General features: G+C 39.6%; 1 protein-coding gene across 2 annotated transcripts in view; it reads left to right on the top strand.

Annotated features, from left to right (window-relative positions):
- Positions 1–7,872: 7,872 nt before the first annotated feature.
- Positions 7,873–25,633, top strand: part of CRADD (CARD and death domain containing adaptor protein) — a gene marked incomplete at both ends in the record, with an annotated part of 125,965 nt that continues 108,204 nt past the window's right edge. The window contains one exon of one of the 2 annotated variants that reach the window (XM_084256202.1): positions 7,873–8,173. In XM_084256202.1, coding sequence (XP_084112328.1) covers positions 7,876–8,173 — 298 coding nt within the window. The remainder of the gene's footprint in view (positions 8,174–25,633) is intronic. The other variant, XM_084256201.1, reaches the window with a different exon arrangement.

The raw sequence follows: 25,633 nt of genomic DNA, 5'->3' as shown, positions 1-25,633 counted from the left end.
TTTTACAAAGTACTATGCACACAAAACGTACTCAGCAAATACATTGATGTTTTCATTTTACACACAGAGCCTAATAGGATGCTTTGTGATAGGCACTAAAAAACATGGTTCAAATGAATGCACAAAAGATCAGATATTAACTTTGAAGCACTGGAACTCTTCTTTGGGGAGACTTTCATTTCATACAGAAAATAAACTAGCCATTAAAAGTGCTGATGGATATATAAGAACCATGCATTACACAGGAGACTAGCGTATTATAGTCAGACTTCTTTTTGGTCCCCATTTATGTATATACCAAAGAACATGAGAAAGTAAAAATTTCCTAGTCAAAAGTCCTAGGGTTAGTGTGTTTCTTTTCCTTGTGCTAATCTGATATTCTTGGACCTTAGAAGAAATCTTTGTGGGCCAAATGAATTTGATGATAAGTCACGGTCCATTAATCATTCTCTCTCTCTCCATCTATCTACTTCTGATCAAAGACAGGGCTTCCCTGGTGGAGAGTTTATTTCAGCTCATCTCCTATTTCCAGTTGACTAGTACTCTCAGCATTTGTATGCTCATTGTCTGGAGAGAAGAGATCTAAAGAATCCATCAGCACTTTTAATGGCTAGTTTCTTTTCTCCATTAAATCAAATAGTCTCCCTGAAGAACGGTTCTAATGCTTCAATATTAATATCCACTATTTGTTCAAAATTCTATACTTCCTGTAGAGCCAGCAGACAGATTGGATGCATGCCCACTTAGTAGTACAAATGGGAAGGAAGGGAAGAACTTCTGGGCTAATGGTTATATTTGCTTTATTAAGATACAGCTGAACCTTTGGGTGGATTGTTGTCAGAAAGAACAACCTGGCATCAATTACACAGAAGCAAAAATCATTATATTAAGTAGTCATTGTCTAATTTTTAAATGGACTCTATTAAATAAGCCCAGATAAAAGCTTGGTTCATTCAGCTACTTGGTACATTATGGATAAATCATCCAGGCAGACCCAAGATAATGTAGTTTTGCTTGCAAAGAATTGCTAGTAAGAGCTATGTGAAGGTTTTTTTTTTTTTTTTTTTTTTTTTTTTTTTGTGGTTAATGTTACCTATTGGTAAAGTATTAACTCAGGGGTTTTATTGTGGGGAAGGGTCAAAATAATTCCTTTATGTTTTAGGGTGTCAAATTATGTAGTTTCAGTCAAATACTTGGCCATATGCTCAAACGGTTTCAAACTTCTTTGTTACTCATTGAGAAACATCTTGGCCTATTTCCCCCTGCTAGCAGGGCAGCTTGCTTTTATGCCATTTCATTTGAACAAGAATGGAGGGTTAGCCATTACATTTTTCATCATACAATGTTAAGTCAATCCTCTTTATGTCTCCGCTCTAAAGTGTTTGGATTTCTCTCCAATCAATGATACAAGATGTTCGCCTCATAGATAGTCAGCAAAGATTTTAGCTATTAAATTTTGCCATTCAGAATATAGTACTTGTTTTGGTTGTTAGCTAGCACATGAAAGAATCTAAATGGTATCCATTTCCTACTTACTTTCAGGCATTGCAATTAGTTATATCAACAGTCAGTAGCTAGATTGTATTAACTTTGCTTTATATTGGTTAATACCAGAAATGTACATTTAAAAACCTTCTCATATCTTATGCAAAGTAACAGGAAAGTCAGTTTATTAATTGATAACCATATAATAAATTCCTGCTTGAAATTAGTGTCAGAGAAATACTAGTCTCTTTGGATGACTCAGTGTGTTTTCTTTCTTGGAGAGAGAACTGTAAATCCAAATGGTTTTCTCTTTTTATCATGAATACTAGGAAACTAAGAATTTATTTGAGCAAGTTCTAATAGCTTAGATATCTTAAGATTTAAAAGTTTAAATTGGTTTCTTATCCATTTTCTAAGTATGTATAATACCATTTTATAGCTACAGTAGTCTTTAAAAGAAAAATAGTAGAAGTCACTGCCTCAAAGAGGCTTTACAAATCAGACCTGATTGATACAATGACAGGAGTAGTTGCCTATATTTCCTTTGACAAATTCTATTTTTATCTTTTTTGGTAGGGAGGAGGTATAAGGAAGGAGTTACATGTTTTTGCTTGTCAAAAAAATAGTTAAGTTGAAATGGAGAATAAAAATTTAGGTTCAGAAGTCCTCAGATCTTCTGACAATAGGCAAGTCTTTCACCATCTTCTGTTTCTACTTCTTTCCTCTGATCCACCCAACCCCATCTCTAGTCATTTCTTCGTAGTCTTCTCCAATCTGTGATAGTTTCTCCATCTTTTCTTGTTTTTCATGACCTTGACACTTTTGAAAAGTATTTGTCAGATACTTTATAGAATGTCTCTCAAATTGGTTTGACATGTTTCCTTATGAAAAGACTAAGGTCAAAATGAAGGCCAAGGGTTGTGAATTTTGGGGACTAGTGCCACAGAAGTGATACATCCTTCTTGTCACATCATATTGGCACAGAGTGTCAACAAGACTTATTACTGGTGTTGTTAACCTTGACCACTTGGGGAAGCTAGTGTCTGCCAGGTTTCTCAGCTACACAATTTTTTTTCTTTCTGTGCTCTATTGGATAGAAAATAGTGACTTTTTAAATCTACAAATAAAAGTTTTGAATACTCTGTGTATGTAATTGTATGTATTTGTTTGCACATAATTGTGTTTGATTAAGCTAATGAACATATCCATCATCTCATGAACTTATTGTGTGCATATAGGGTAAGAACATTAAAGATCTATGTATGGTCTGTACAAATTTCATGTATTCAATGCATAGAGGGGGAGCAAGGAAAAATATTCGTCCTTCCTGAAAATGGATTTATTACCACTGGGTAGCAGGTGTTTAATCCTTTGTGGGAGCACAAATGCAGCCTACAGAGAGGAGTTGGGTGGAGTGGAAGAGTAATAGATCAATTCTGATCTATGTTTGGTTTGCCTACTGGCAAAAGTGAAGCTGAACTTTTTGATGTGCTTCTCAGGAATGTCACTGCATTCTAGCGCAGGCTCGTAGTCCTTCCACAGGGTGATTGATGATAGAGAGTCAGCCAGCTCACTTAGGAGACCACATGGGATGCTTTTCTATATTTGCCACAAGAGGAATTTGATGGACCAGAGCTTCACCTTGTGGATTTAAGTTTGATTCTTACCATAAGGAGAAGACTCTCCTTAGGCTCACTTTAAGGACTCAATACCCCTCAGTTCCTGTACTAACTGTTCTCACACTGTCTCTTGATCTCTTTTCTTTTTTCTTTTGTGAACTTTCAGCCATCTCACTGCTGGTTCCTCATGTCCTCCTAGATGTTATTATTTATGCTCTCCTAGTAGCTCCAGGAGATTCCAAGTCTTTCCAAACAGGAACTGTAAAGAAGTGTTTTCAACTGGATAGTCTTATGTGTTTTTTATGCTGTTTTTTTCAACTTTTCCATATGTTTGAAAATTACCAAAATTTACTATTCAAAAAAATACACTTGTTGTTCTTTATCCTACAGTCAGAAACTTCAGCTATTGGCGATATTGCAAGGTCTACACTTGATCTGGATGAAAACAGAAAATATTGCAAACACTTTCTATACACAAAAAGGAAAATTTGCCCAGAAAAAAACTGTAGTTCAGGAGCAAAAGAGGAAGAGGGAGAGAGTAAAGGAGTTTCTGGAACTCAGGAATATCAAGATGGGAGGCAACACCAGATGATTTGCCAGTAATATATTAACTGCTCTTAAAATAAAGGACTCTTCACTATACAGGGCTATGTGGATTTACTGAAAAGAGCATGAAATCAGATCAGAAACCTGATTAAAATTCAGGTTTTGTTATACACTAAGCATGAGATTTTGGCTAAGACACTTGACCACTCTGATCTGTAGTCTCTTCATGTGTGAAATGCCAATCATCACCTTGTTATTTATGTAAAAATGCTGTCACTTGTAGTATAGCAAAATTGTGTACTGATAGGAAAATGCTCTAAATTGGTTACAATTATTAGAAGGTTTTGAGCAGTGGGGTTTAGAATAGCTTTCCATTGATTTGCAGAGTTATTTTCAACTTTCACTAGAGGCATTGGTTTTGAAACCTCTACAGGAGGTTTGAGGAAAATTTCCCTCTTACTGTCAATCAAGTTTTTAAAAGGCGTACTGTACATATTATCCAGTTGATTTAAAAAATAATCAATGAATATATTCATTATCTTTATTATCTTTTTCACGAAGGATTTTGTTGGAGGACATTCAATTTTACATTCTTGTATCTCTATATTTGGATAATGCATTTGTCTTGCCTTCCACGTTAAAAATGTGGTGAACTCATCAAATTGGCCCTTAGTATCAGACCCTCCCTATTTTTAGCATGTCTTTTTATTTCAGAAACTGGAAAGCTCCAAATTACATGCCCAAACACCTTTGCTGTTAATGTTCTGCATGTGAATTAGGTGTTAGCCACCCTTTAGAGTAAGATTTGCAGGTGTTGTTTTGGTGCTGCTGGCAAATACAGCTGTGGAAACTTTGTTTGTTTGTTTTTGTTTTTGTAGCAGTGTTCCAGTTTCCAATCCCTTGCTTTGTCAATGTTGTGAAGAGATTGGGACAGTGAAGTGGTGGTTTTGCAACTCCATCTGCCTAGTTGTGGCCACAAATGAGTTTGGCAATGTTATTTAGGGAGTCATCCTTGGATTCCCAACCCTTCTCCAGTTTATCCAAAGATGGAGAATGTCCCTAATTCCCCAGGCCAAATCCTTTTTTATCTAGAGTAGCTAGGTGATTGCAGCAATGGAAGCTTGATTGTTTTGTACACACCTTGTGGGCAGAAACCTTGTGATATAAAGAAAAGAACTTGTATGTTAGTAGAGGAAACAGACAATGAACAAATGATTATAAGATGGTGATTTAAAAAAAATGAAGCTGGAAAAGGGTCTGAGGAGTGCTGGAAGTGAATGTAGCTGTATTGCAATTTTATATACAGTGGCTATGGAAGGTGTGGCAGTGTAATAGGGTGAGGATAGAGGCGTGGGGTGGAGGGTGGAGGGTGATGGGGGTGTGTGTGTGTTGAAGAATTCACCAAAGACAGAGCGGAGAATATGAAAGGTGGATTTATTGAAGCACCTTCCAAGAGAGAGCAGGGGGTGAGAATGAAGAGATCTGCGCCATGGAAAGAAGGATTTGGGGCTCCCTTTTTATAGCCTGTTTTCCAGGGCTTTTCATGACTGGGGGGAGTGGGTCTCAGCCAGTTATCTGCTGGGACATCAGGTTTTGGTGGGACTTCCACACAGGGGGTGTCTTGCCTGATTCTATTTGCCCTGTTTTTCCATAATCCTGAGACTTCTCCATAGCCCCCTATTGGTCATGTGGACCCTTGGCCAGGTTCCCATGGCAACTCTATCAGTTTCTCTGTCTTATCTGTTTTGTGTCTCCCTGTACTGTTTAGCCGAGCAAAGTGCAGACTTAAGTTTTAACTCTATTAAATGATACCCCTGATACAGAAGTGAAGGACTTGTTTCTTTTTCTGTCCCAACAGATAAGCTCTCCCATTTCCTTTATTTACCCTCCAGACTTAACAAATTTTGTTTTCTTTCTTTCTCACACACTCTATCTCTCTATTTATTTATGCACACAAGAACTGGGGTACAACTGAGATGTTTGGGGGGGATGGTGAGAGGACTCACCAGAGACAGAGTGGGGAACAGAACAGGCAGATTGACCAAAGTACACTGCTGAGGGGAGCAGTGGGCAAGTTAGGAGAGGTCTGCTGCACCATGTGGGTAGCTCCCTGCCCGGGGATTGAACTTGTGCTGCAGAGGCTGTGGACAGCTTCATAGGTTGTGTTGTAACCCCTTGCGCCACCAGGGAGGGCCAACAAATTTTGTTTTCTTACATTTGGAGGGAAAAGAGCATCACTGGGAAGATAACATCTGAATTGCTGACCACTAGCTTACACTAAAGCAAGCTGGAGTCAACCAAAAACCTCCAGACACCCTTGTTACAAGGATGGACATGCTGACCCTTACCCACTCCCCCTTTTTACTCCCTTATAACACTGGGTAAATACCCCTGCCCTCTGCCGAAAAAAGCAGGACGGTGGTCTTTCAAACATGAATCTGCTGCCCTCTTAATTTTCGACAAATTAAACTATTTTCATTCTCCTCAAACTGTTTCCTTTTATTGGCTAAGAGAAACCAAGAGCTGCATTTGGTATCACCCTGACAGAAGGTCTTGCTGATAAGGCGACTTTGAGATCTGACTATTACGTCAATTGTGTGCAAGGCCCTGCCAGAGTTACTGTGTTAAAATGCAATTATCCAATTACTCCTTTACTAAGATAACTCCTTAAAGGCACGCTACCGTTTCCCAGCTCTGGGCAGTTATATTGTTTGCCCACAGCAAACATGGCGGAAGAAGCTTCAACACAACACATGGCCCCCAATAAAGATGGCTACAGCACTTCCTGTGCTTGCCCTCAACAAAGATGGCGACAACACTTCCTGTTCGGGGGTTTCGCCTTCAACAAAGATGGTGCTTATAGTACAGGTTTCCTAACAGCTGGAGTCTGGTTACATTTTTTTTTTTTTTTTTTTTTTTTTTTTAAAGATACGTGGGCAGACGTAAGTAAAAGGAAACTAGAAACTCTGTATCCATCTTTCTTTGAAGGCCCCGCGCCGTCCTGTCTGCAGCCTAGGCTTTGCGCGGCGCCCCCTGGCTCCCTAACTTGCTGTGGCGTTCGGGACTGGGCGGAGGTGGCGGTGGGGTGCTTGGTCCGCTCTCCCCTCAGGGCGCTCAGATTATTCCCACTACTCCTTTTTGGGCCGGTCAGGTTGCCTTATAGTCGCTTGTAATTTTTCCCTGAAAATTTTTTCCCGTTCCTGAAACGGCCGGGCTTCAGACGGCGAGGCGGGGAATAAAAAGTGCCAGGGGGGCTTTGTGCACACCCTCCTCACCTCCCAACTCTGTGAGCTTCCCAAACGGCCACAAGGAGGGATCGGGGTTGCCCGCCCGTGTTTATACTTTCTGTGGGTGTCTGGAAACCCCACCAGTCGTCCCTGCCATCCCTCCTCACCATTTATTTACCTTCATAGCCCACCACACAGCCGCTCTTCACATCCCTGGTGTACTTCTCTTGGAAATGTGCCTTCAAATCTGGTGTGGCTACTGACCAGGTCTGGTGCGGGGACATATTTTCTTTCACAGGAAACAAAACAAAACAAAACAAAAAAACCCCTAAACCCAGCAAATGTCCTGTGTCTTCCTGGCCACGACAGTGCTGTGGTTGAGATTCGGAATTCCTAAAGGGAAGGCATAGAGACGGTGACCATTTGCAAAGTTTATTGTAGACTGTGCTCCAACACTTAGGTTTTCCTGGAAGGTGTTGGTGTATACATCTTTTCTTTTAGAAAAAAAGTGCCTTTAATGTATGGTACCTGGTGGTTTCTGGCGCCCACCCCCACTCCTGACCAGGTTCTGCAAATGCTCCCAGTCAAAAGGGCACCTGCATGGCAGTGTTGGTGCTGGCATCTCTGATGAAGGCAAAGTTAACCTAACGCCATTATTTCTTCTCAAGTGCGGTAAAAGGAGAAGCAGTTCTGTAATCCTCCAATAAAAATTGCAGGGTCTCTGAAACTACTTTTTTCATACCTCTTTACCCCACAAAGAATTGAGTGCAAAACACAAGAAGAAGTGATTCATGTTCAATATTGTTTGTTATGTTCAGAAACATTCGAAGTTAATTGGCTTGCTTGCCAGCCATGTGTTAAACACCCTGGCCTGACAATCTGCTGAGGTTCAAAGATGTGCCTGACCTCAAGCAACTTACGTTGCAGGGATACTGTCTTTAGGGGCTCATTAGTCCTCCTGTAATAGAAACTCTCATTTTGTGTCTTCCCAGGGGGAAATGGAGGCTAGAGACAAACAAGTGCTTCGCTCCCTTCGCCTGGAGCTAGGTGCAGAGGTCCTGGTGGAGGGACTGGTTCTTCAGTATCTTTATCAGGAAGGGATCTTGACAGAAAACCATGTTCAAGAAATTAAAGCTCAAGCCACAGGCCTCCGGAAAACAATGCTGCTACTGGATATCCTACCTTCCAGGGGCCCTAAAGCATTTGACACATTCCTAGACTCCCTGCAGGAATTTCCCTGGGTCAGGGAGAAGCTGGAGAAAGCAAGGGAAGAAACTGTGACTGAGCTGCCTGCAGGTAGGCCTCAAAATGATCCTTTCAAATTGGCTCTAAAATTGTTGGAACTTTACTCTTTGGATTTGAAATTGGAGTTTTAAGCTGGGAGGGAATTGGAGGTGCCTGAAGGGAGTTTGAAGTGAAGGTATAATGGTGTTGGAGGGACGATTTGAGGAGGTAAAAGCAGGAAGTGCAGCAAAGAAGGAAGCATGGACCACTTATGATTGAGAGGTGAGGAGGAGCATAGAGAATACATTTAGAAAAGTTTCCAGGGAAAGCTGGCAAGTCACTTGGGAGCCAGGTCATATCTCTGCCCTTGGCATCAGGATGTATTTGGAAAGTGGATATGGGAAAGCAGGCATTGGGCCTACTGGCAAGTGATTCCTGCAGTGCCAGAGCTGCTGGCTGGGAAGGTCAGATTCATGAAGGAGGAGACCGCCTCTAGGAAGGCAGGCCTTGCACTGTTCCCCGGGGCTGTCCTACATGGCCAAGGAAATTATTTGGGGGGCTCATTTAATTTGTTCTTAAAAGTGATTCATTTAAAGTCTTCTTTTTAGTTTGGTTTTGTTCAGAGTGTTTACTTTTGTAAGGGCCTTAGTTTGGGAGAGGGTCTTTCTTTGATTTTAAGGAGAGTTGGAGGCTATGGAAAGATAAACATTCCTAGTGCTATTAGCCTGGCTTGCAGCAGGAAGAAGTGTGATACGAAGCACTTGTTCCCTCTTAACACCTCTCAGGGCTTTTAATTTTTACAAAGATAAAGGAGCAGAGAATTGAACTGGCAAAAAAAAAAAAAAAAAAAAAAAGGAAAAGTTGATTTGCAAAGTTTTTAACATTAGGAAATCAACATGCAAAATTTTTAACAGGAAATCAACATGACCTGAGGTTTTACAAAAGCAGTGATAGAACTACTCTAAGTCATGATTCCCAGGTTTTGTTGTTGTATGATTTATATATATATATATAAAAGATTTATTTACTTATGCTTACAAGAACTGGAATACAGGCCAGAGGTGTGTGTTTTGGGGGTGGAGGGGTTGAGAGGATTCATCAGAGACAGAGCGGGGAACAGAATAGGCACACTGACGGAAATACACTTTTGAGGGGAGCAGCAGGTGAGACAGGAGAGGTCTGCCACGCCATGTGGGTAACTCCTTGGCCAGGGATCGAACTCATGCTGCAGTGGCTGCAGATCGTTTCATAGGTTGCGTCTTAACCCCTTGCACCACCAGGGAGACCCCTGTAGTTGATTTATAAATGCCAGTATTTGCTAGTATTTATACTGATTAAAAAAACCCAAGTACCAGTAATGAAAGACCACTTTTGTTATTTTTGCCCCAATGAAAATCAGGAACCTTAGGACCTGATTTTTCCTAAACCACATCTGTTAAGTGGTTTAGGTCAATTCTTCCATGACCATTCTTCCATTAATTAATGCTATGTGTCTGACTATGTGATCATGATGAGAATCAGCTAACTTAGGGAGACTTGGTGAATTCCCAGGGGGAAAAAAGCAAAGCTATTTTTATTTCTTAGCATGGCCAAATTACAGGTAAATGTAGGCTTTAGACTTTTTGAAATACTGAAAACAGCTGGTATTTGAGACCATAGGGATTCTCAGGTTGGCTTGTCCTTACAAAATTAAATATCCCAGGTGTATGAGCAAAGCCAAACTAAAGTATTTAACACATTTCCACCGTTATTGAAAGCAAAACAGATAATATAGAATTGGGAAGATGTTGAAAGAAATATTAAGGTGTCCAGTGTCTTTTCCTGGTATTTGACTTAGAGGTTCCTCTTGGCAACACATAGTTGAATATAAAACAGGCCAACTGAAAGTCTGTTATTACTGAAATATTTAATTTCATTGTGGGTAATGTAAATCATACTGCTGTACGTTGTTCATAGAGGTGTGACCTCCTTTTTCATTTCTTCAGATTCAGAGAACAAGAAAAAATAAAGTGGTGAAAGTTACAGAAAAGTTGAGGGGAAAAAAAACATTTTTTAAATCGGCAGTTTAGTTAAGGTCACTCTATGACATTCAGTCCCCAGTGAACCCATCTATGATGATGGGCCCAGTATCATATGTGCGAGAGTATAGCTGTGTAATCAGCGATCTAGGTTTGTGTAATCACAGCAAAATTGCCTGATGACGTGTTTCTCAGAATATTTCCCATTCATGAGAGACACATGGATGTTGAGTGGGGGAAAAAAGGCCTATCTGTGTTGAACTTAGAAAAACAGCATTTTCCCCAAGATTTGCTGATTCTGTGGAAGTGGTCAAATGGAAAGATAGGTTGGCTGCTAAAAAATTAAGCTTTCTTAATTGTTTTACATTTTGAGGAGTAACATTGCTGCTGAAAAGAATATTCTATAGAAGGAATTTGACTTACATGTGTCCGTAATACTTTCCACTGTGTCAATTACATAAACTGGCTTTAAAATAGTTTTTGTAGATAATTGGACATGTTAAGATTACAAAATTGAAATTAGGTATAGAGAGTCGTGGTTTAGTACATACCTGCCTGCCCATCACTCAGTTAAAAAATAGTACCATTGTTCTTGAGGACCCCTGGATGCTCCTCCCCAATCCTAGTTTTTTTCAGTACCACTCACTGATAAATTTTGAATTTGGAGTTTATTATTCTCTTTTTCTCCTTGTAGTTTTCAGTCTCATAAAAATCACTTTTAAAATCCACATGTTTTAGAAAGTCCACTCGACTTTCAATTTTGTTAAGATTTATATGTGTGTGTGTATATGTGTGTGAGTGTGTGTGTGGGAGGTGGGGGAGAGGAATACAGGAAATAATATATTTTAAAGGAGTTGTTAATAGTCTTCTCTTGAGGCTGTAAAATTATATGAATTAATTTATTTGAGATCAGTATTTTAATTCTAAAACTAAACTGGGACTTAATTAATTGAAACCTAATTTCTTTTACCAAAATCCTGGAGAGAATATCAGAGTTGAAATGCCTTCCATTTAATGTTCCTGTAAAAAACACGATTGGATGCCAGGACCCCAGTGCTTCTCCAGTGTTGTAATAGAGTAATTTTAATAAGCTTTAAAACAGTCCATTTAAATTTTTATAAAGGCCTTTTGAATTTTGATATACTGAACATAGGAAAATGTGGTGCTTTATTTATGTATGTATATACATTAGCCTCTTCTGACGTTTAACTCATTTTGGTTATCATTATTTATTAATTTGTGTAGATTTGGTGGTCTCCTCTTAGGAGGCCTTGAGAATAAATAGAGAGGCATGGCCTTCTTTTTAGCCAAGAAGTCAGTCCTTCCTCCAAGAATGAATTGATTTTATTTTATTAAAAAGTTTTCTTGTTTTGATCTTCTCAGAAATTCTTGATTTTTTTCCTTTATTTTTGTTTTAAATTTTTGTGCTTTACTTGTAAATTCTGAGCTGCCTCAAAGGTTTTATTTAGTGAGTGATTGATCCTATTTTGTTGCTCTTTATATCCTGGGTGTAATTTTTTAGAGGTTTTTTTAGAGAAGTTATATCTTGACTTTCTTTACTGTTCCCTCAGAATCTGCTTGGATGACTGGTCTCCCTCTCTCTTTTTGAAAAAGCCCAAAGTGATAATGAACAATTGGTTTTGTGTTTTTCTCACCCATGTAGGACTCTTATGTTTTAAGACGAATAACTGGCAATAAAATGACTTAATCCAGCTCTGCACCATGGGAGGACTCTTCACAGTGTGTGCCTTACTGGCCAAGGTCACATAGTAGATTTTAATCACCTGGAAGTCTTCTCTGGGCTTCTGTCAGGTCATTTAAAAGATGAGAGTAGTGCTGAATCTGGGGGAAGAGACATGTGCCTGCCTGCCTGGCTTCCCGCTACTTGTGGGTCCTGCCTGCACTGACATACTCATTCCAATGCCTTAGCTAATCTGCATTAAGAAAGGTCTCACTCATAGCAGGAATCTAGAAAACTTAAATAAGGGACCAGGAAAAATAATAACTATAAGCAAGAAAATATCAAAATCAACAAATAACTATGAAGAAGAGACACTCTATGGGGGGTGGGGGGCGGGGAAAGGAGGGCTTAGGGTAAAAATAAGGGGGTTGTAATTGTATGGGGAATATAAAAATAAAATTTAAATTAACAAAAAAAAAAAAAGGAGGCTTGGGCCTCCCCTGGTGGTGCAGAGGCTGAGCGCTGGGCTGAGAGGCTGCCCGCAGCCTCTGCAGCGCCAGTTCGTTCTCTGGCCACTGGTGAGGGTCCCACCAAAAAAAAAAAAAAAGGAGGCTTATTGGCAACCCCATTCTCATCAGACAGTGGGACTTAGCATAAGTCAAGATGGGAACAACTCTTGGGGCTGCAGGACACCCTATTCCATCTTCCATGTTGGCTCTCCCTATAGGTCCAGTCTTTAAATCTTAAAAAAAAAAAAAAAAAGATTTTAGATGATATGTGGATGTGGGATTGAATCATGTGATATGAAACCTATTTCCTTTTCTTTTCTGTTTGAATCCTGATACTATCCAAATGAAAGCCTCTATTTGGTACCGTTATTTCTGTAACATCTATCCTGATGCTTGCCAAATCTTTTCATAGTGGGAAGAAACATTCCTCATGTTTAAAGAATTCTGTGGACATTAGTATTTTGCTAGAATTTAGTGATATTGCTTTTTTTTCCTCCTATCGTTTTAATGGTTTCCTTCCACTTATGGAGTGTAGCAAACTTCCTGTTTATGAAGGTCTTTTAAAAATGCAGTAAAATTGACTCAGTAAAAATGAGTCAACATAAAGAAAAATACTAGGAAAATAATAATGGTATGAAAATATGGCAAAAAGCTTTTATACTCAGGAAGAAGCTTTTTATATATTTTCTCATTTAAATAGAACTGTAGGAGTTTGGGGCAGGAGCCATTTCCTGGGTGACAGAGCCGAGAAGGCAGGTTCCAGCTGTAATTTAGACAGAAGATAGTGCCACGTTCAGGGTACTTTTCTGTTTTTCTCATTCCGTTTGTCCACAATGGCTGCGGACTGGTTACATTTATTAGCAGGATCGCCAGAATGACCTAGTTTTAAGTTTTCTAAATTATAAACACATTGATTTGCTGTTGTACCAAAGTCAGCATGATGGAGACTTATCCTGATCCTGTGTTTCCAGAATTTTAGATGGGAGGGTCTCATGGGTCATCTGATTTTTCTCTGAAAACAAAACAAAACAAAACAAAACAAAACAAAACAAAACAACCAAGATTTAGGGAAATTAAGCCGGCTAGTCCATGATTGCACAGCTGGTTGATGGGACTGGAATCCAGGCCTCCCGACTCTTGATTTAGAACTATTTCTGCTGTGCAGTCTTCTTGAAATGGCGTTATACTATGCTTCAGTGTTACTAATGGAAATAGATTTTTAAAAAGTTGTGCTAATGCTTTTTTTTTTCAAGGGCTGTGGAGGTATGCTGGGATGAGATTTTACTAAAATTTTTTATTTTAATTAATGGTAATTTTAATCATTTAAGAGCAAATTTTGATAGTTGAGTACTGTATCTTGTCAGAAGATTTTCTCCCCCTGCTTCTGCAAGACTGACATAAAGGAAGAGCAGAAGACTTTTATCAAGTATTTATGGGACTGATGAAATAATGCATCTGTTGGCAGCTAATTGCAGCTCTTTCTAGGAATGGCAAACCATGTGACATGGCTCTCCCCATAGGGGTGCCTCCATTTCACTGGAAAAAGTGGATTTAAAGTTTCTGCTCATAGAAATTGTCACTGTAACTTTTTTGCTCCCTTCTGTGGCTATTTGGGCCACTTGGCTATATCAGTCACACTTTGACCATCACAGTTGAGTTAGCTCAGATCCTGACTATAAAAAAATAAAACTACAGATACCCAGGCTTCATCCCAGGCCAATTCACAATTCATGCCAAAATCTGTGGAGGTGGTTTCTGGGCAGTGCTATTAAAGACACACGCAGTGTGTGAGGCATGTGCACACATGTAAGCATGGGCACTTGGCACTAGCACCTCACTAGTTATTTTCAAGTAGAACCATGGTTGAGAACCTTGAGATCTGACTGGCTGATTAGACGCATGACTCCTTTCTCACTTTTTGCTCCCTAAGTATGGGCCTTCTAAAGCTGTGTTCTTGCTTACCAGGTTGTTCTTGGTGCTGGGTGAGGGGAGACGGAAGAGTGTCAGCAATGGAGATGTAGAAGGATGTGTAGATTTGTTTTAAATTTGTAATTCACAAATGGTTTCAATTCTTTGAATTTCTTGAACATTGTTACTTATAAACATTCCAGAATCTCAGATCCCGTATAGGTGTGATACTGCTCTCAGCATTAAAGTCCATTAAGGGCCTCCCCAGTGGCGCAGTGGTTGAGCGCTGGGTTGCAAAGCTGCCTGCAGCCTCTGCAGCGCTGGTTCGATCCCCGGCTGCTCCCGGGCCACCAGAGGAGGGTCCCACATGGCGCGCAGACCTCTCCTGCCACCCGCTGCTCCCCTCAGCAGTGTACTTCGGTCCTTCTGCCTGCTCTGCTCCCCGCTCTGGCTCTGATGAATTCTCTCACCCTCCCGTGCTTCTGACTGTACCCAGTGCTTGTATAAATAAATAAATAAATAAATAAATAAATAAATAAATAAATAAATAAATGTTTAAAAAAAAAAGAAAGAAAAATCTTTAAAAAAAAATAAAGTCCATTAAAAGTCTTTAGGGATTTACAGACTAGATGTATATAGAACAGAATGGACTGGTGGGTTCTGAATTAGCTGATAGATTTGAATGTGTGGAGGAATTATCTTCATTGCCTGCCCACGTTGAGATGAATGAGAGACTGGAAGTGGTTTAGCCTATCTAACTGTGGGTTAGTCAGGACAGTTTGTCTATCTGCCCATAATTTTCGTTTGTAATTAAAATTAAATTTAGTCTTTTCTGTGTCTCACAAAGAACTTCAAATAACACCACTAAAATAATAGTCATAATATTTGTTGGGGGTTACCATATGCCAGGCACTGTTCTAGGTCCTTTACACTTATTAATTCATTTAATCCTGACAATAACTTGATGAGACAGGTTGATATTATTGTCCTTGTTGTGCAGACGAGAAAATGAAGTACAGAATCGTTGATTCACTTGCTTAAGATAGTAGAGCCAAATTTGAAGTCTAGGCACTTTGGCTTCAAAGCCTGTAAAAACTTTCTCAAAATGTGCTTTTTTCTCTTCTCTAATTCTGATAACCTCTGGCTGCCCCAAGCCCATCAAGGGGTTTTTCTGTCATTCCCTTTCCTGCCTATTATCAGAAGACTGATTTCCAGTTGGTTTCTTTCTGTCCCTCATCTCTCATTTTATCCTTTTTTTTTCCCCCCTAAAGGACGGGAAGGTTCTAGTGTAAGGCCATATGAGGTCAAGGAACAGAGGACCTTGATTGCTCCCGTCCAAACTTGCTACCTTGAGAGTAAAAAAGATTAAATATTCTTGGCTGTGATCAGGAGATGATTGGCGCGTTGGCTCCCTTGATATTGGAACCAGGTCCCAATTTGGCAGCTCTTAAATCAAGCCAGCTCAAGCCATCAGCTTCAATAACCAGCTTTTCTGGGAACATGGTTTCAGAGTTTAACCAAATGCTTAGCAAGGTAGCTTTTTTCTTTTTATGGGTATAGTTCAAACTTGTAGGCTGCTGTTGTAGCTAGCTGCAGGAATGTTTGCCTTTACTTAATTTTAATAGGCGGCTGTGTTTATACTTGTTCCTCAGTTTAAGCTGTAAGGAGTGTATGTATATGATTCTTTGGGGGACATTTTCCTGGGGAGGGGATAAAGAGGGAGGAGCAAAGAGTATAATGTACCTTTCCAAATTTTAATTAGGAAGGAAATGTAACTTCTAGAAGAAGTTTGGGCAGATTTTTGTCCTAGGCTTTGTTTTTATTAAACTTACAAGAGAAATCTTAACTTCTTGCAAGAAGTGCCAAGTTGACAATTCCTGGAAATGTTCATGTTCTATTTATGCTCAGCACCATAGCAGAGAGGGTGGTGACGCTGTTACCAAAATAATATTGCTGAGATGTAGTAAGTGGTAAACGAAGGCTTGTGGTTTTATAGCCTAAATATAAGACATTTCAAGCATCTCTCAGTTCTACCATTTGTCCACAAGGTATACAGGTGCTGATTGGTAATGGTGAAGTTCCTATGGAGAATTACAGAGTGGATTGAACACATCTGCTGGGACTCGTCCTGTTATTAGAACTAAAGAAGGTTAGGTAGAGCCAGATGGGACTTTAGAGACCCCCACTTTTCAGAGACTCCTCTACTTCCATCCAGAAATTAAGGATTGGATGGAAGTTTAACAGCATGTATGTGGGCACTTTGGTTCAAGCATTAGACTTCATGCCAACATAAGGAAAAATAGGGAATTTGCTAATATATACTGGCAGTTCACAGCTTTGAAGAGATTGTTAAATTTTCAGGACCCATTAAGGATAGGAATGAGGCAAACTGGGCATCTCTAGCCTTTGATAACTATCTTCAGTTGAATTTCTACATTTTACCTTCTCTCAAGGTTCAGTCTAAATTGGCCCAGTTTGACTCATCAACCCTTCCCTTAGGATATCAGTGTCACCTGAAGTGGGAAGCAATAGTTCCAAAATGAAGAGGTGAGAAGCTGGTAAAAATAAGACATGTCTGTGATGCTCTATCACTCCCAGTCTTTTTGTATGGAATAGGCTTCACTTCTATAGGCCTGGAAAGAAATGATAGCCCCTTAAGAAAGGAGCATATTTTGTGTCTTCTTAAACCAGCCAGGCACAAGTTGAAGGCCAGAGGTCCTAGGAAAAGAGAGCAGTTTTTGTAGCAAAATAGGTCTTCTCAAACTATTTCAAAGTCAGAAGATATTATGGTGGTGTGGGAAGGCAGAAAATGGATGGAAAATGTTGAAGTAGGGACCTCTCTGGTAGACTAGGGGTTAAGTCTCAGCACTGTCACCACCAAGGCCTGAGTTGATCCTCACCTGGGAGCTAACTCACATGGCACAGCAGACCTCTCCTGCTGCTCCCCTCAGCGGTGTATTCAGTAGATTGGCCACACCTCTGGCCTGCATCCCAGTTCTTGTATGCATAAATAAATAAAAAAAATTAAAAAAAAAAATGTTGAAGCAGAGAGGAGGTAAGAAAGAGAATTTGAATTGGGTTCTAACCTAAGGGCTTTATATATATATCGTCATAGATTTTGGGGGTAGGTACTATTTTTTATTTGCATTTTATGGATGAGGAGATATAGGTGGTAGATGGATTGCCCAAGGTCGCATAACTCAGTTAGTAGCAGAGCTGAGATTTGAACACTGACAGTCTAATTTTCCAGTCCATGCTATTAATTATTAGACTCTCCTGTCTCTAAGTCAACATTTCTTATCTATCATTGCTGGCTACTCTGCTAAGGCTCTGAGGTTATTGTTGTCATTGTTTATTGGTTGTTGTTGTTTGTTTATTTCTGCAGCTAGAGTGTAGTCTCTAGGTCAGAGGCTGGTTTTTTAAATCTCTGTATCTGCAGAACCTATCTTGCATTGTGTTATAGACACATTGGTCCTCACATGTTTATTGAATGAAAGAAGAAATGGCCACAAAGATGAAGGTAAAGACAAAGTCATACTTTTAGAGTTTAAATTGTAATTGGGGAAAGGTAGGGGCAATGAAATAGAATATAATATGGAATTCTGCTTATCTTTCGTTGTATAACAAGCTACCCCAAAATTTAGTGGCTTAAAATAACTGTCATTTATTTTACCCTTAAGTGTGCAATTTGGGCAAAGCTTGAGAGAGCTCATTTCTGCGTCGCCTGGTATCACTTAGGAAGGCTTCACTGAGGCTGGATGTAGGGTCCATTTTGAGATAGGTCACTAACATCTCTGGTAAGTTGGTGCTGCTTGTTGGCTGTTCTCTATAGAGGCCTCTCTGCAGGTGACTGGGGTTTCTTCATAGTATGGTGTTTGAGTTTCAAGAGGCAATTTCTTAAGGATTGGACCAGGATACTCTGTAGTGGTAATTTTTGTTGTATTCTTTTGCTTAAGCTGTCCCAAAGTCCAGATTCAGAGAGAGGCAATAGAGACCTCACATTTCCTTGGGGGTATATCAAATCATTTTGGGACCTCACAGCACTTACCAGATGTAGTATATTAAAAAACATGTATGTATACACATATAGATAATTGTATGTATACTTAGATTTGTTACAATAAGTGGGAAGTTAGCTGCCACACATGAAAGTGACTTCATAACCAGTGTTTATTAGTTTGATAAAAAGGACATTTTAAAAAAGTGAGCATAGCTCTATCTTTTGTCTGACTATGAAAGCACACCATATTTATTGCTTTTTAACAAAGGATCTAGAAAGGTATTGAGAAAATGGAAGTCATCCATATTCTTATTATCCCACGACAATAGTGGTTAAGGATAAATGAATAATAAAATGTAGTATATGGGTTTTTACCACAGGAATTCTGCTTAAGCGCTTTCTTTTTTGAACTCCAAAGTCCAGGAAGTTATTATTGACACTAACACTTAAATCCAGAATTTCTTATGTGATGCCAAATAAAGAAGAAACTTCAGATTATGTGTATGAATATATATATATATATATATATATATATATATATATATGCCTGTTTCTTTTTCCTTCAGAGAGTAAAACTTCCTGAGGTAACTTGAAGTAGTCTTTTCAAGTTATTACCCTTGACTAGTTGCTATTTCAATTAGCAGAGGGTGGTGGTGGGGAGCATTGGACTTAAATGACCTTCTCCAAATGACTCTTAAGGAACTATGAGGAGTATTTTTTGCTCTGCAGTTTAAAGTATTTTTTCTGTTTATCTTTCCATGAATATTCTATTTCAAAGAGTTTCACTGGATTGTTATGTAACCTGATTTTTTTCAATGTCTCCTGTTTTAAAGCTTTTAAATATTGTGATTCTAAATCATTTCTCTTCATTGTTTTCCCCAGACTGTTAGACTACAGGTGATTAAGCCTTTATCTGTCCATTTTCAAATATATTTATATCCTTCCAATAGTAGATTTGCAAATATGTGAGTGTTCTTGATAGTGAATTTGATTTTATTCCCCTTATCCTTGGAAAGACATTTTGAATGACGTTTCCCCCCACTAAATCAGAGCGTGTTTCAAAGGAGCTGTTAAAATCTCTGGCAAAATAATCATATCCCACCCACCCTCCACCCCTTATTACCAAGGTAAACACCATAAACCATAAACCTCCCAAGCAGGAGGGGCTGTATAAATCAGTGGAAAAATGAGAGGCTCCAAACCTTTGCTTCTTGCATCATTTCAGCATGTTTATTGAATGTCTGCTGTGTGCTGGAGATTGTTGAACAGGTACGGATAAGGTAGAGAACAGGTAAGGTGTGACCCTGCCCTCAAGGTCCTCCCATTAAATGAGATGACACATGTAAAGAGCTTCCAACAGAGCTTGACATGTATGAACCATTCAGTGAATGTTAGATGCTGTTGCTGTTTTTATTGTAAGACGTAGCTGATGAGTTATGACTCAGAGAGATAAGGGAAAGTGACAGCAATGGTTCTGCTTGGTCGTGGAAAGGTGGAACTGGGGAGGGCTCTAATAATCGTGTGTTTGCTGTCATTGAGTGCTGTGCTAAGAAACAGTTCACTGGGAAGACAAAATGGGAAGGGTGTTGTAGGCAGAAGTAACAGAAAGTGCAAAGGCCTGGAGGCGATGGTTATATATTATGTGTGCCTGCTGCTTGATTGGCTGGCATGGAGGGGTGAAGGCCAGGGGCTGGGATGGGATTGGGTGGGATGGGAATTGGTTGTACAGGCCCAGGACTGATCAACAGGGTCTTTGAGTGCCATGGAAAAGTCCAACAGGTGATGTAGCCCAACTGCTACATTTTGAGAAAGGGCTTGATGGGAATAGACTTGCCTATGGAAGGCTCAGTCTAGTGGTATCTGTATGAGAGACTGGCATTACCTTTATCAAAAGTTTGAGCTAGATACTAATATTGTTTGTTCAGATGAGGAATCTGAGTCGTTATGCATTTCCTTCTGTGAAAATGCTCTGTAGGCCTCTAGAGAAATGAACCTAGGCTCAGGATAAAGTCCTGCCTCTACCTTTATCTATGGTGTGACCTCAGGTGGGTGATGTGGGGCTTTTTCCTTTAAATTTTAATCTCCTCTTGTGTAAAACAGAACTGCCTCTTATGCCTCTCCGAGAGTAGCTTTTAAGATAAACTGAATCTATGTGAACAAAATTTTTAAAACATGAAATACTGCATAAGTGTAGGAAGTATTTTATACGTAGTCAATAAATGCTATGTTTCCCCCTTGCCTCATCTCTTAACTTTCCTCTAGGTTCATGCCCAGAGGTTTGGAAGGTCAAAATGAGAGCCTCCCCTATACCCCCACCCCAAGCTTCTGCCATTTTTGTTGCTGTGCCTCATGTTGTCTAACACTCCCCCTCTCTTCAGTCCCAGAAGACGACTCAGGCAGCTTCTATTTCCTTGGATCTTTGTGAATATCCTGCTTCGCTTTATAACTTGTGGTCATTTGACTTCTGCCCTTTGCAGCTGTTTTTTTAGACCCTTGGTGAAGTCATCACTTGCAATCTTGCCAGCATCTGCCATTGGCCACTCTCTCTTTCACTCTGGATGTTGCCTTCTTCCCTGGTCATATTTTTACTCCATTGCTCCATCTGCTGTTTTTCAGCTTCTTACATCGCTTGCCTTTTAAATGCTTATCTTCTCATGAGTTATGCTAAATCCTTCTTGTCCTCTCATTGGCACATTCTCCTTGCTGGTTCCATCTACACTCCTCGCTGAATGACCATCTCAGTGCTAACTGCTTCTAGTCTCTATCTCCAACCCAAGTAGATCGCTCCACTCTGGTCCTCTGTCCCTTTACTCAGCATGACCAAAATAGAAACCCTCGTCTCTAACATCAGACCTCCTCCAATTCAATGATATATTTGTTTTTTTCCAGGTCAAATTGTAGATTCTTATATATTCTTCTACCTATATATTCAGAAGAAACTTCTTTTTTTTAAGTCTTCAACCTAGATATCACCTCTTTCTTGAAGCTTTGTGTGATTTCTTTATGGCTGACTGAGAAAGACTTCTGTGTTCCCAAAGCACCAAGGACAGATTTCTTTATGGTGCATCCATACTAAATTAGAATTTTGTCCTCAAGTACACTATGAGTTCACTGAGGGTAAGAACTTAGTTGTTGATCCTTATGTATTCAGAACCTTATGTATGCAGCACATTGCCAGATAAAATTGCTTGAATGAATGAATCTGTGGTAGCTTTATTTGCTCCCCTCACCTTCCTCTTAATCTCCAAAAACTTTCACTATTTGTAGGAGTTAGCTAGAGTTGCCATAATAAAGTACAACAGACCAGGAGGCTTAAACAACAAAGATATATTTTTTCATAGTTCTGGAGGTTGGAAGTCTCCATGATCAAGAAGGTGTTAACAGATTAGGTTTCTTCTAAGGCTCCTTGGCTTATGGATGTCCCCCCTCCTGCTGCTTTTTCTTATGGTTGTCCCTTTTGGGGTGCATATTCCTGGTGCCTTTTCATGGGTTTTAATCTCCTCTTTGAGGGGCTAGGGCTACCTTAAAGCCTTGTTTTAATTTAATTACTTCTTTAAAGGCCATTTGTCCAAATAAGTCACTTTCCAAGGAACTGGGATTAGGGCTTTGACAAGGGAATTTTGGGTAGGCGCAATTCAGCCTCTAATGCTACTATCACTATTCTTTAAACTTCATCTTGATTTTCAGCTTTTTCTGGCTAGCCAGCAGTTAATAATAACTCTTAGTTCTTGGCTCTCCATGAAAGTGATTCTTTGACATTTCTTTGTGATTACTATTTAGTGTTTGCTGAATGCCAGCTTCTAGCTATTTATTTTTAACCAACTTTAAAAGAGTTTGTTCTGGTTCCTGTGCAAAGCAATTTCTAACCTGTCTGTCTGTTTTGTTATTAATTCAGTTTATCAACATTTTTGGTAGCTGTTGTAATAGACTCCCACATGGAAAGGTGTTCCTTACCTTCCTCATTGTTGAAGATTTCAGTCATGGAGGTACATGTTAGGTGTAGGAGCAGATATAACAGTCAGAACATGTGAAGCTCAGCTCTGTGCACGGTCAAGTCATTTTAAAGTTGAGGGAACTTCTAAGACTGAAGATTTGAGACTTTTCAGGTTGGCCCCTTTGAATTGATATTCCTAGGAACACAGCATAAAACAAAGCAAAATGAAAACCACTCCTTCCAACACACGTCTAACTCGAGAACTGTCAATGCCCGCTAACAAAATAATTTTGTGCACATAGTAGCTTTGATTCTTAAATTCTGCCTCTTCTATTAATCTGCATTTTTATGATTGCAGCTTTCTTACAGTTTAATCTACACTTCATCCCCTGGGCTTGTCTTTAGCTGATCTCCCTTCTGGCCCTGCATTTCCCGCAAATGCCCTTAAGGCTTGACCTCCAACTTCTCTTTTTAATACTCTCTCCAGCTTTCACCTTTTTGCTTGGGTTTCTCTTCTTTCTTCACTCCTTCCTCCCCAGACTTTTTCTTTTAGAAATAAGCTGAACAGTTTCTAAGCTAATTTTGATTTTCTGTTGCCTTTGGTGTACAGCAGGGGTTGGTAGACTAGATAGCATGGGACCAAAACCTTGGGTCAAACTGGGTCTACTGCCTGTTTTTGTGTTGTCCGTGAAGTAAGAATGGTATTTACATTTTTAGTGGGTTGAAACAAAAATAAAACAAAAGGAGAATAATATTTCATGATGTGAAAATTACATGAAATTCAAATTCAGTGTATATAAATAAAGTTTTTTGGGATCCCAGCCATATTAATTTGTTCACATGTCTCTGACTGCTCTCACAACCCTGGCAGAATCTAGTAGCTGCAATAAAGACCTTATGAGCCACAGAACCTAAAAAATATTTGCTATCTGGGCCTTTACAGAGAATGTCTGCCCCCTTTTCACAAAAAGAGTAAAAGAGAGAAAGGACAGAAAATAACTTTCAGGGCAGGCATCAGCTGTTTATCTTTCTTTTCTCAGTACTTAACAGAGTGCTGGATTAAAGCTAAAATTGTTTTGAGAGTCAAAACTGGAGAGGCCTTTCCTTAGGGCAGACTTTTCCTATGAAAGTATGTCATTATCTTTGCCATTTCTTTTGAATTAAACTTTGCCAGAAGAGATTTACCATACCAGGGCCATTGAACCTTTTCTTTCGTTTCTAAAATTGTACATATGAGAAAAAGAATTAAGTAAACCAAACAGATAAAAATCCTTTGTACTGTGCACATTCACACGAGGATTTAATTTCAGCTTATCCTGTATACTTACTCATGGTTTAGTCTCAAGATTTTTAAGTATTGGGGCGATGAGATGTTAGCATTTGAGTACTAACCGCAAAAAAAGTTAAGCAAGGTTTGCTGTCATGAAGCATTTGTCTTTGGTTTCCCATCCATTAGGTATTTTGTGTGCTCTTTACAACCCCACATCTTGTCTTTGTTTTCATTCCTTTGAAGAAAATTTTTTATCATTGAGACTCAAACCTCCTGACAAGAAGTGCCAAGCAAAGGTAAGGATTGCTTCCCATTCCCCCAGATAGCCATTGTGCTGTTTATGTCTATTATTCAGAATTGCGGCTGTATTAGGTTTCTCAATCCCCCAAGGCACTTGTTAACAGTACATTCCAAGTGCTCACAGAGTGCTGTGGGCTCTAAAAAGCATCCAAAGGATTAGATCGGAAATGGAAGTTAGAAGCCCTTGTTCATCAAGGAGCTTGTAGTTTATATGGCAAGAAAGGACTGACATGCATGTGCATTTCTAAACATTTAACAGCAGCCTACAAAGAAATACCACTGAATGGTGTTCCACCGGAGCACTCAACATGAAGGAATAATAGTGGAGATAAAGCTTGGGAGCCCTTTTAGATTGACTGTGGGTTTTCAGGAATGTAGTTATTATTTACTTGGGAAGAAGTTGGTTTAGTCAGAGTAGACTCTGAGTCCTTTCTCCTAGACATCTTCTAGGGAACAGTAAATCCATCATGTTACAAGTGGAATGAGTTTCCCCCACTAAATCAAGCTTCTCCTCTTGCTTTCTGTGTTCTTATCGATGTTGTATTGTTTTTTGAGTTATGCACTTTTGCAAAGTAGGTACTGCTATGGGAAGGACAGCAAGTAAATTATTTGGCTTAAATGAAGAATGATGAAAGAGAGAGAGAGAGAGAGAGAGAGAGCGCTATACCTGTAAAAGAGCAGGGATGAGTTGATGAGTTGATAGAAGCTCTTAATGTCTAGGTATGGAATTTGGGCTTGATAGGGGAGGAAGAGACATCAGTCCAACTACCATCTTCTAGGTGGGTACTGAGTTCATTAACTGTCTCAGGTCTGCTGGGTTTCCCAAGATCCTAGTTGACATTTAATTTCCATCTTTTTTTTTAATTTTTTTTTTTTTTAAGATTTACTTATTTATACAAGCACTGGGGTACAGGCCAGAGGTGCAAGAGGGTGAGAGGATTCACCAGAGACAGAGCAGGGAGCAGAACAGGCAGATGGACCAAAAGCACTGCTGAGGGGAGCAGCGGGCGAGACAAGAGAGGTCTGCCACATCATGTGGGTATCTCCCTGGCTGGCTGTGACTCGAACCCACGCTGTAGAGGCTGCGGACAGCTTCACAGCACTGAGCTCAACCCGCTGCGCCACCGGGGAGGCCCTGCTTTTGAATTTTAATGCACACTGATTTTGAAATTATTTTGAGCCTGACAAAACTGGAAATTATTTAATCTGGAAACTTAACTTTGAAATTTAAAAGCCTTCTGGATTTGGAAGTAAAAGATCAGGTTATAATTCCAGCTCTCCAACTGGAGAAGAAAATGAGGGAGCTGACCCAAACAGAAATCTCTATTATCCTTTGTTCCAGCCCCAAACCTGGGAATCATTCTTGCTTTCATTGTTTGCCACAGCTTCCCTCCTTCCCAACATCTGTACCATTAGCACATCATCTAAAACCATCCCCAGATCCATCTATTGCCCTTGCCAGGTTAACTGTAAGAACAGTACTCCCTCCACAACCCACACCTCCTCCCTCTACCACCCACTTTCCACACAGTAGCCAAACCATGGTTTCAAAATACAATGCGGGTGTAGGAGGATGTACAGTGAGCAGGCTACTTTCCCAGAGCAGCTCACTTGCAGGCTCTGAACTGTTTGAATCCCCTCGTCAGGGTAAAATGGCCTGCCCATTTCTAGAAGCTTGTGTTTCCATAATGGGACTTCTTTGTACAAATGAAAGGATGTTCTTCGGGAGAGAACTATCCGCAACTGTTTTCTATTCTGGTAACATCTCACTGAGTGTAATTTCAGAAATTCCTATTTCATGCAATTATTGCTTAGCAATTGGATCTTTTATCCTTATGATAGAATTGTATATCTCATTTCCATTTTAAGCCCCACCCATGTTTTTTAAAGTAGTATAATAAATTGTCTTCTT

The sequence above is a fragment of the Talpa europaea genome, assembly GCF_964194135.1.
Source record: "Talpa europaea genome assembly, chromosome: 15".
Lineage (NCBI taxonomy): Eukaryota > Metazoa > Chordata > Mammalia > Eulipotyphla > Talpidae > Talpa > Talpa europaea.
This window is presented reverse-complemented; position numbering and strand designations above follow the sequence as displayed.